Source organism: Tachypleus tridentatus, chromosome 2, assembly GCF_004210375.1.
Source record: "Tachypleus tridentatus isolate NWPU-2018 chromosome 2, ASM421037v1, whole genome shotgun sequence".
Lineage (NCBI taxonomy): Eukaryota > Metazoa > Arthropoda > Merostomata > Xiphosura > Limulidae > Tachypleus > Tachypleus tridentatus.
Window position 1 is genome coordinate 2,321,364 of NC_134826.1, and position 12,658 is coordinate 2,334,021.

The window sequence follows — 12,658 nt, forward strand, 5'->3', positions numbered from 1 at the left end:
TTTATAGACTACAATATTGATTAACTAGTTTTCAATGGATGTGAAATCTATGACAAAAATATTACAGTATATTTCTTGTACGAGCAGAGCGTCCACATTACCTTCAAGTAACGATACATACGATATTATTCTTGTTAAAGGTAAGGTAGAAGAAAGTTTTTGTTAGGTGTTTTTCTGCTAAGCAGTACTAAGCATTCTTGGGATTTGGTAGTTCTTATCTATTTGCTTGTGTACAGGAATGTATATCGTTTATTGTTTTCGATTTATTAATTATTACATATTTTCTTGTATAGAAGACTGTATATGATTAATTGTTTTGTGCTGGTCAGCTCTTACATATTTTCTTGCATACAAGAATGTATAGGGTTCATTGTTTAGGATTTGTCAATTATTATATATTTTCTTGGGTAAAAGATTGTACATGGTTTATTGTTTTGGGCTGGTCAATTTTTACCTATTTTCTTCTATATGGGAATGTATGTAGTTTATTGTTTTGGGCTAATCAGTTCTTACCTATTTTCTTCTATATGGGAATGTATGTAGTTTATTGGTTTGGGCTAATCAGTTCTTACCTATTTTCTTCTATATGGGAATATATGTAGTTTATTGTTTTGGGCTGGTCAGTTCTTACCTATTTTCTTCTATATAGGAATGTATGTAGTTTATTGTTTTGGGCTAATCAGTTCTTACCTATTTTCTTCTATATGGGAATGTATGTAGTTTATTGTTTTGGGCTAATCAGTTCTTACCTATTTTCTTCTATATGGGAATATATGTAGTTTATTGGTTTGGGCTGGTCAGTTCTTACCTATTTTCTTCTATATGGGAATGTATGTAGTTTATTGTTTTGGGCTGGTCAGTTCTTACCTATTTTCTTCTATATGGGAATGTATGTAGTTTATTGTTTTGGGCTAATCAGTTCTTACCTATTTTCTTCTATATGGGAATGTATGTAGTTTATTGTTTTGGGCTAATCAGTTCTTACCTATTTTCTTCTATATGGGAATATATGTAGTTTATTGTTTTGGGCTAATCAGTTCTTACCTATTTTCTTCTATATGGGAATATATGTAGTTTATTGTTTTGGGCTGGTCAGTTCTTACCTATTTTCTTCTATATGGGAATGTATGTAGTTTATTGTTTTGGGCTGGTCAGTTCTTACCTATTTTCTTCTATATGGGAATGTATGTAGTTTATTGTTTTGGGCTAATCAGTTCTTACCTATTTTCTTCAATATGGGAATGTATGTGGTTTATTGTTTTCGATTTGTCAATTATTACATACTTTCTTGGGTAAAAGATTGTACATAGTTTATTGTTTTGGGCTGGTCAGTTCTTACATATTTTTTTGTATACAAGAATGTATGTGGTTTATTGTTTCGGATGTATCAATTATTACCTTTTTCTTGTATACAGGATGTATATGATCTATTATTTTGGATTTGTTAATTACTATATATTTTCTTGTATTATTGAAGTTAGTTGTATTAATTAAATGTTATTAGCATTGTTGCTACTTGTATTAAAGTTGAAATATCATTAATGTTGATGCTACTGGTTTTAAACCAAAGCATTAATAGTATTGTCGATTTTTTTAAAGTGAAATATTTATAGTTTTGATGCTACTAGTTTTAAACTGAAGCATTAATATTATTGTTGCTATTTTTTAAATGTGAGATGTTTGGTGGTTGATGTTACTTGTTTGGAATTAAACCGTTACTAGTATTGTTGCTATTTCTTTTAAAGGTGTAGTATTTGTAGTGTTGACGTTACTTATTTCGAATTAAACCATTATTAATTAGCATTGTAGTTATTTCTTTTAAAGTTGAAGCAATAATATTGTTGATGCTACTATTTTTAAATTTAAGCATTAATAATATTACTGCTATTTCTTTTAAACGTGAAGTATTTGTGAAGTTGATGTTACTTGTTTTAAATTAAAACCTTATTAGTATTGTTGCTATTTCTTTTAAAGTTGAAGTATTATTAGTGTTGATGCAACTAGTTTAAAACTGATGCATTAATATTATTATTACTATTTTTTTAATTGTGAAGTATTTGTAGTGTTGATGGCACCTGAGATAAAATAGCAACAATACTATCAACGTTCCAAGATGAAGTATTTTTAATGATAACGTTACTTGTTTTAAACTTAAAGTTTTATTATTTCTGCTTAAATTTATTTTAAAGTATTAATATTATTAAACTTATCTTTTATTTGTAAAGCATCAATTATGTTTATGTTAATAATATCTGAATGTAAATTGTATATTTTGATAAATCTTTTCGAACTTTATTTTTGAACCTAAAAGATTATTAGTTTTGGCTGTTCATTATGTTATGCACCCACGATGTCATAAACAACTGGTATTTGTCTCAGTGACAATAATATAGCTATAAATAGAACTGAAGGTCACTGTTGACAGCTTTGTAAAAAACAGACTAATACAGCCAATACATACGTTTCTGTGATGATGATGAAAACAGTGTTAAAGAAAAGGATTGTCATTTTAAAACTATTAATAAATATTAGTATGCTCTACTTGAATTGTCAAAATAATATAAACATGTCATTTACTTCAGCAAAGAATTGTAAGGTGTAGTTGAAATTACGTGGACAGCTGCTGCATTTAAAATCATAATATACAATTTACCATTACAGTGTAGTAAGACTAACTTGCGAACTTTTGTGTTTAGTGAATATTATCATAGTAGTAGTATTTATTGTAGGAACAATGTGTTAATGGTTTGTGTACTTGTCTTCTTGATCCTTTACCTCGTGAACCTAAAACTACTTTCTTGACCCATTACCATGAGAAACTAAAACTTTTTTCGTGACCAATTATCATGAAAAATTAAAAACTGTTTTCATGATCCATTATCACGAGAAACTAAATATGTTGTCGCGACTCATTATCATGAGATAATAAAAAATATAATACCCATTAATATAAGAAACGAAACTGTTAATATCACTCATAACCATGAGGGTAGACAATCAGCATAAACTTTATTAACGTGAATCGACACCCATTACGAAGTCTTTATGTTTCTTCCATCCAAACAGATTCTAATTTAATAACTTTAGTCATGAAATATTCGAACAAACACAGAAACTAAGCACGAATACTGTAAGAAAATAATCATACCAAAACCAATAATTTAATCTGTAATGCCTCACACCACCTGTCATAACCTTTCACAAAACCATTTTGTGTCTTTATTTTGGAAATAAACTTCGAACATTATATCTTGTTCTTTTCTTTAAAAACACTCTAACCGTTTAATCTTTCTGCATGTGTTGATTACAACTTACAACTTCATAGTCACTGTTATATATATGTAAAAGACAAGTAAAAAATGGCGATCTTCCGGAATGAAGCAGACCTGTTGACATCCGCCGGACACAGTCTGGAATAAGTGAATACCCTGGAGTAGTCTCTATGTTGAAGCCTCAAGTAAACATGAGTCGTTTTTGTTGACAAGGGAACAACTCTGGCGTCAGAAATAAATACTGTAGCAAGTGTAGTTGTTATACTCACGGTCGTAGCGAACAAACATCAACCCTTATAATAGTTCTTAACTTATACGGCTGCCTTTACTAACTAATATTTTTATCCATACTACATAGAAATTACTAACAAGCTTTAATCTTATGTTTCTTCTCCTGAAAACAATTAGGTTGTCTTCAATAGGACCAAACACTGATATTTTGTCCACAGCGGTAAGTCTACGGATTTATAATGGCAAAATTAGTGGTTTGATTCCATTCGGTGGACTCAGCAGATAGCCCGATGTGGCTTTGCTATAAGAAAACACCAACTTACCTACCCACCGACTCACTGATATTTTCATCAGGAAGACCCAGGCTAAAATATTTCTAAGCATTTCCGAAAACGCGGTCCTTTGAGAAACTCCTCTCAACACGATAGCAGATTTATAGCCGAAAAACTCGATATAAACTAGTTATTAGTCAGTATCTATCACCTAATTAAAACTAGTCGTAAGTGACAATATAAACTACAAGGAAGTAAAACAACTTTATCAAGTGGTTAACATGTCAAATGAAGCTATTATCACAGATAAAATGAATATCAGTTATAAATACTATAATAATGGGTTAGATAAGGAACAAAAGAACTGAAATAATAACCAAGGATATAAGACATAATTCCTGTAACTAGTAGCTTTGATAAATAAAGTAAAGGGTGGTTGGATATGATAAAAAATAGCGTAAAAAGCACGTTCGATATTAGATAAAATTAAAGTGATTAGTATATTAGCCAAAAATATGGTGTAAATTAACTTAATATCACATAAAAATAATAAGTAGCAAGGATATCAGAATAAATTATTAACAAGTAACTGGGATATCAGACGTAAATACTTTAATATAGTAGCTTAGATATCAGAAGAATACTTTAACAAGTAACTAAGATATATCAGACGTAAATACTTTAAAATAGTAGCTTAGATATCAGAAGAATACTTTAACAAGTAACTAAGATATATCAGATGTAAATACTTTAAAATATTATCCTAGATATAAGAAGAAAATATTAACAAGTAATTGGGATATCAAGCTTGACTACTTTAAAATAGTAACTTGAATGTCAAGCATAAATAACATAACACATTTTTTGGATATCAGATATAGAATTCTGGATCATAAAGCTTGAATATCAAATAAAATACAATAATAAATACATTGGTTAACTAACGTTAAAATGCAAAACTTAACTTGGATATTACATGTAAATAGTGTAAGATATGACTCGGATGTAAGTAACAATTTTACAATTATGCTTAATACATCATACAAACAACAATTCGATAGGATATCACACATCTTTCTGTGATAAAACAAGATTAACTAGTACATAAGACAAAATAAAGTGACAACTCGATTAAATACCACAAAAAATAGTTTGACAACTAAATTTCATACAATTAAAAAGATAAAAAATAGCTTTCATATTATTAAAATAGATTAAAAATAACTCATGTAGTAGAAACAACTGTGTAACAAGTAGCTTTGATACTATTAAAACATAAAAAATACCTTAGATATTAAAAAACTGTGTAACAAGTAGCGTTGATATTATTAAAATAGAGTAAAAATACATTAGATGTTAGTCAGTGATGTCGAGAAAACCCACTTGTAGAGATAAATATATATGTAAAAACTGCTCGTTTCGGTTGTGAAAATTTTTTACGAGCCGTTATTATTAGCAATAAATGTGCGACAATTAGCTTGGACATTATCAAAAAGATTGAAAATACCTTAAATATTAAAAACAACTGTGTAGCAATTAGCCCTGATATCATTAAAATAGATTAGAAATATCTTTATTATATTAGAAACATCTGAGTGATAAGTAGCTTTGATATTATCAAATTAGATAACAATACCTCAGATATTAGAAACCACTGTGTAACAAGCAGTTTTGATATTATCAAATAGATTAAAAATACCTTAGATATTAGAAACAAATGTTTGACAAGTAGCTTTGATATTATTAAAATATATATTAAAAATACCTTAGATATTTGAAATATCTTTGGGACAAGTAGCTACTTGTTACATCTTATTAAAATATATTAAGAATACCTTATGCATTAGAAACAATTGTGTGACAAGAAGCTTTGATATTGTTAAAATATATCAGCAATACCATACGTACCAGAAGCATCTGAATGACAAGTGGCTTTGATATCATTAAATTAGATAACAGTACCTTAGATATTAGAAACAACAGTGTGACAAGAAGCCTGATATTATTGAAATAGATTAAAATACCTTAGGTATAAGAAAAACAATATAACAAGTAGCTAGGATATTATTAAAATACATTAAAATATCTAAGATATCAGAAACGAATGTGTGACAAGTAGCTTTGATATTAATAAAATATATTAAAAACATATATATCAAAAACAACTGTGTAACAAGTAGCTTTGACATCATTAAATTCGATAGCTATACCTTAGATATTAGAAACAACTGTATGTCGAGTAGTTCTGATATAATTAAAATAGATAAAAAACACTTTAGATATTAGAAATGAAAGTGTGACAAGTAACTTTGATATTATTAAAATAGATCAAAAATACCTTATATATTAGAAACATGTGAGTGACAAGTAGCTTTGATATCATTAAATTAGATAACAATTCCTTGGATATTAGAAATGAATGTGTGACAAGTAGCTACTTGTTACATATTATTAAAATATATTAGAAATACCTTAAATATAAGAAAGAACTGTGTCACAAGTAGTTTTCTTATTATTAAAATAGATTAAAAATACCTTAAATATTAGAAACCATTGTGTAACAAGTAGTTTGTTATTATTAAAATAGATTAAAATACCTTAGATGTTACAAATGAATGTGCGACAAATACGTTTGATATTAATAAGATAGATTAAAAATATCTTAGATACTTGAGACATCTGTGAGACATGTATCTATTTATTATATATTATTAAAATACATTAAAAATACCTTAAATATTAGAAACCACTGTGTAACAAGTAGTTTTGAAATGATTAAACTGGATTAGAAATACCTTAGATATTAGAAATGAATGTGTGATAAGTAGATTTGACATTCTTATAATAAATTAAAAATACATTAGATACTTGAAACATCTGTGTAACAAGTAGCTTAGATATTATTAAAATAGATTAAAATTGCCATAAATATTAGAAACAAAAGTGTAAAAGGTAGCTCGGATACTATTTAAATAGATTAAAAATACCCTAGATATTAGAAACAACTGGGTGACAAGTAGCTTGGGTACCATTAAGATAGATTAAAAATATTTTACATATTTGAGACAACTGTGTGACATGAAGCTTTGATATTATTCAAATACATTAAACATACATTAGATATTACAAACGAATGTTTGACAAGTAAATTTGATGTTAATAAAATAGAATAAAAATACCTTACATATTAGAAACTAATGTGTGAGTAGTAGTTTTTATATTATTGAAATAGCTTTTAAATACTTTAGATATTAGAGACCACAACGTATTAAGTAGTTTTGGTATCAATAAAATAGATTAAAAATACCTTAGATATTAGAAACAAATGTGTGACAAGTAGCTTTGATATAATTTAAATACCTTAGGTATTAGGAACAACTGTGTGAGAAGTAGAGTTTATATTATTCAAATTGATTAAAAATACCTTAGATATTAGAGAAAGTATGATAGAAGCAACTTGGATAAAATAAAATTATATCAAAAATACCTCAGATATCAGAAACTATCTGTGTAGCAAATAGATTTGATGTTATTAAAATAGACTACAAATAACTTAGATATTTGAAACCTCTGTGGGTCAGGTAGCTACTTGTTATATATTATTAAATTATATTAAAATACCTTAGATATTAGAAAGGAATGTGTGACAAGTAGCTTTGATATTATTAAAATAGATTATAACTTAGATATTCTAAACATCTTTGTAACAAGTAGTTTTGATATTATTAAAATAGATAAAAATACCCTAGTTATAAAAAGAACTGTGTGACATGCAGCTTGGTTATTATTAAAGTAGATTAATACCTAAAATACCTAAAGTATTACAAAATATAATTGATGTTATAAAAATTAGTTTAAAATACCTTAGATATTAGAAAGGAATGTGTGACAAGTAGCATTGATATTATTAAAATAGTTCAATAATACCTTAGATAGTTGAAACAACCGTGTAACAAATAGGTTAAAAATACCTCAGATATAAAAAACAACTGTGTGACAATCAACTTGGATATTATTAAAATAAGTTAAAACACCTTTTATATTGGAAACAACAGTGTGACAAATAGCTTTTGTATTATTAAAATAAATTTAAAATATCTTACACATTAGAAACGAATGTGTGACCTTTGATATCATTAAGATAGCTCAAAAACACCTTAGATAATAGAAACAACTGTGTCACAAGTAGTTTTGATAAAATAAAAATATATCAAAATACTTCAGATATTAGAAACAACTGTGTAACAAATATCTTTTTTTGTTATTAAAATAGATTACAAATAACTTAGATATTTGAAAGATCTCTTTGACTAGTAGCTATTAGTAACATATTATTAAATTATATTAAAAATACCTTAGATATTAGAAACATCCGAGACACGAGTAGCTTTCATATCATTAAATCAGATACAATACCTTAGATATAAAAAACAACTGTGTGACAATCAGCTTGGATATTATTTAAATAGATTAAAAATACGTTAGATATTTGAGACAACTATGTGACAAGTAGCTCTCATATTGCTAAAATACATTAAAAATATCTTAGATATTATAAACAACTAGATGAAAATTGCTTGGATGCTATAAAAATAAATTAAAAATACCTCAGATATTAGAAACAAATGTGTAACAAATATCTAGGATATTATTCAAATAAATTAAAAATACTTCACATATAAGAACAACCTGTGTGATAAGTATATTTGGTATGGCCTGGCATGGCCAAGCGCATAAGGCGTGTGACTCGTAATCCGAGGGTCGCGGGTTCGCGCCCGCGTCGCGCTAAACATGCTCGCCCTCCCAGCCGTGGGGGCGTATAATGTGACGATCAATCCCACTATTCGTTGGTAAAAGAGTAGCCCAAGAGTTGGCGGTGGGTGGCGATGACTAGCTGCCTTCCCTCTAGTCTTACGCTGCTAAATTAGGGACGGCTAGCACAGATAGCCTTCGAGTAGCTTTGTGCGAAATTCCAAAACAAACAAACAAAGTATATTTGGTATTATTCAAATATATTAAGAATACCATAGGTGTTTGACAAATATGTGGGACAAGTAGCTACTTGTTACATATTATAAAAATATATTAAAAATACCTTAAACATTAGAACAATCTGTGTGACAAATAGCTTTGATATTCTTAAAATATATTTAAAATACCTTCGATAATAGAAACAACTGTGTGATAAGTAGCCTTGATATTATTAAAATAGATATTAATACCCTACTATGATATATGAAACAGGAAAATAAAATACAAGCAGGTACAAGGACATATATGATATCCTTGAATTTGACTGTTAACAGTCACCTGTGTTAAAAGGCATTTGTAATATCCTCGGTTTTCATACCGTTACACTCAGTTCTGTTACAAGACAAAACCTACAGCTTTAATTTTAAAAGTACTTCAACATCTTACTAAAAAGGCATCCAACACTTATTAAGTGTGAAACATTTAAGATATATTTCACAACTCATTAAAAACCACCACAAATGATCGCTGTTTCAATCCAGTAATTGCATTCAGTATATATATATATGTATCATATCACTAATTAACATTAACTTACATTTAGAATAAAAGCTGTGTATTTAGAATATATCTAAATATGTACCTAGTAATTATTATCATTAATTAAGTATAAGTTGTTTTTTTTTATATATTTCTACTTCAGAAAGATTATTTCTTCATTTGAATATTTTTGCTTTTAACGATATTTCGGTCTCCCAACAATGTCTCCTGCGGTTGGACCGGGTAAAGAGATCCGGCTTAGTCCTCAATACGGATATTCAGCTAATTTCGCAATACAGTTTCTTTCATTATGATTCACAGTAATGTGTTGTGAGGCCAAAACAACCTACAGGTCACACTGCATGCCATTAAAAGGTGTGATAATTTACTGATTTTCCAACTATGGTAATCAAAACTAGCACATATTTTTCAGTAAATGTGCTCTATTCGATCATCACTTTACATGCCAAATTTCAACGTTATTCAGTAAGATATACGATGTCCAAATATGACTTTTTCTCTTTTTTTTTTTCCTTTGCAACAATAGTACGAAAATATTATGTGATAGGAAACATACTTATCTTTCTTGGACTTATTTCAAACTTGGTACACCGATAGATCTTCTGAACCTACAATTAGGTGTCACATTTGGTCTAGAAATAACCACATGTGCAAAATTAGTTTTAGAAAACCGCAAAATGTTGACGTGACCAAACATTTTGCGCATGCCTATGCAAAAATTCATGTGAGCTATTGGTTCAATATTTTTACTACAGCTTCACCTAAAAATAATTGGGGCCCGGTTTTAGTGTGTGTGCTTTTCATTCACATTAAAAACGGCTGATTTAGAACATCAAAGTACGACTTGGAGATACATGAGTATTGGTTAGGAAAAGGCAACTAAATTAGAACTTTTTTTCAGCACAAGTTATTAAAAGAATCATTCTAGTGTACGGTTATTATTTATTATCAACTTTTAAATAGAGAGCTGCTGAAGTTTACGAAATTCTTCCAATTAAAGAGAGTTTTAACATAACATGATATTAGATAAAGGAAACAGAATAAATAATGACGTTTCATACAGGTGAATCAAGTACACGGGGTGATAACAAGAACCTTTTCTTTTTTTCCTAGGATTATTATAAAGGAAGTTATTAACACTATTTTAGAGAAGAGAAATATAACCATACACTTTGAAGAACCTGACCAGTTCTGTAAAGTATAGGTCTGTTCCAAATAATGTTGCGATTGGAAAGCTAATGTTGAAGAACCGGACCAGTTCTGTAAAGTATAGGTCTGTTCCAAATAATGTTGCGATCGGAAAGCTAATGTTGTCTTATTTGCTGTGGTTTGTTGGCGTGTATTGACAAAAAGTCTTGCTATATAATCATAAACACCTTAGGTGTGAGAAAAGGTGTGGTCAAAAAATCGAGAGCGAGCAACTTAAACAAATGAAATCAAAGGTGGTGGTGAAACAGGTAGCTACACTTCTATAATTAATAGGACTTTTAAGGCAAATATCCATTCATTACTTCTAGATGTGGAAGGCAAAGTGTCGAAAAAATATGGAGCATGCAACTTAAAAAATTGAAATTAAAATTATTGGTCAAACTGGTAAATTATACTTACATAATTGATAAGAATTTTATGGCAAATATTTATTTATTACTTCTAGAAGTCGCAATTTTACTAAATTCACGTTTTCGAAATGTCTTTTTTTGTGACAAAATTTGAAGTAGAGTTTCTTATGTAAGATAATATTATATTACTTTATAATTTTGTTTATTGTTCATTATTACAGTTTTATTCTAAATAATTTCTATATCTTGATATATGCACTTTCGACTTGCTTAAACTTCCTGAAATGAACAAACTTCGCGAGAAATTATAAGAATTAAAGCCAAAGATACAGTTCACAGCAAATTTGTTAAAATAATGAAACAATGCATTTCAATACTTATTGGTAGAAACAAAAAAGTATGCTTGATTAACTTTTCTTATTGTTAAGATACATTTATATTCATTTAAAGTGGAAAGCAATCAAATAAATCATTGATACTCGAAGCTTACTCTAATCAAAGAAATCATTGATACTCGAAGCTTACTCTAATCAAAGAAAGCTTTGATTCTCGAAGATTACTCTAATAAAAAAAAGCATTGATACTCGAGCTAATTCTAACTTCTGACACAATAAATAAATGAACTATTTTTAAAAGCCTAAAATGTAACACTATAAGACTCTACAAAGTTCCATAAAAAACACATAGAAAGGAAAGTTAGTTATTCAAGACTTATTTAACAGTCACCAAATTCTTCCAATTTGTATCGTTGATGTTCTATTTTAACACGTCGCTAAGAAGACAATCACGAATATTTTAAAAGTCAGCTATGACTGTTGCTTAAGAAAAATCCACGATGTATCGCTGACATCTTTCAGCCTATATTGTTCAACGGGTATCTTTAATACTTTAGTATAAACACATCCAAAAACTATTGCTAACAGTACATACCACTTAAGATATATGTCAATACGTCACTAAGAAGATAACCAAAATATAAATAACATTACGCAGTGTTTTTACGCATAAAATCTTGTTGACGCGTCCTATTTTTAATTTCGTATTACTTTTTAACAGAAAAAAAAAAATGTTACAAGATATAGTGACGTTATTAACTTCATAGAAATGTTTGTTGTTGATATCGTTTACAAACTGAATGAGTTGTTTCGAACCTCACCTTCTGGCACTGAAAGGGTCTGGTCAGTGCCAGCCACCGCTCTACAGCCATAACGATGGCCACGCAGCCAGAGGACAGGCCGAAAGTTCGGAGTAGCACTCGTAACATACAGAACCAGCGGGGAATGATCAGTTCTGACCACAGGTAAAGCTGGGTATACATCAGTACTGACGAGCCAACAAGAGCAAGAAGGTCGTTCCAAACAAGACATCTCACCATCAGCGTCTGTTTCCTGTTCCTAATCGTTTCGTTCCGAGCCAGCATAACCAAAGAGCAAATGTTGCTACTAATTCCGAAGACATAGAAAAAAGTCAACAAGACTTGGTTGATTATTGAAAGGTGGCGGGTAGGATCAGTCAAATGTTTAGTGTCATTCCAGAAGCTGGTTACGTTCTCCATTTTCATCGAAGGATGTGGTTCCTCTCCCGCACGGATAAGAAACAGTGAAAAGCTTCTTTCAAGAAGCTCACCAGTAACTATGACATTCTTACATCACATTTCGCTCATAACTAACAATTATGACTCGTGGTCCAAAGAAAGAGTCTGTCACAACAAAAAGCAGCGTGTGCTAGGCGCTACAGGTGCGCAACAGAAATAGTTTTACACATCGTCGTGTACATTAAGTAGTGCATTAAC

General features: G+C 29.3%; 1 protein-coding gene across 2 annotated transcripts in view; it reads right to left on the reverse strand.

Annotated features, from left to right (window-relative positions):
• Positions 1–12,635, reverse strand: part of LOC143237287 (uncharacterized) — a 30,109-nt gene extending 17,474 nt beyond the window's left edge. The window contains exon 1 of one of the 2 annotated variants that reach the window (XM_076476366.1): positions 12,023–12,635. In XM_076476366.1, the coding sequence (XP_076332481.1) occupies positions 12,023–12,233 (211 nt within the window). In that variant the 5' untranslated portion in view covers positions 12,234–12,635. The remainder of the gene's footprint in view (positions 1–12,022) is intronic. The other variant, XM_076476375.1, reaches the window with a different exon arrangement.
• Positions 12,636–12,658: the final 23 nt, after the last annotated feature.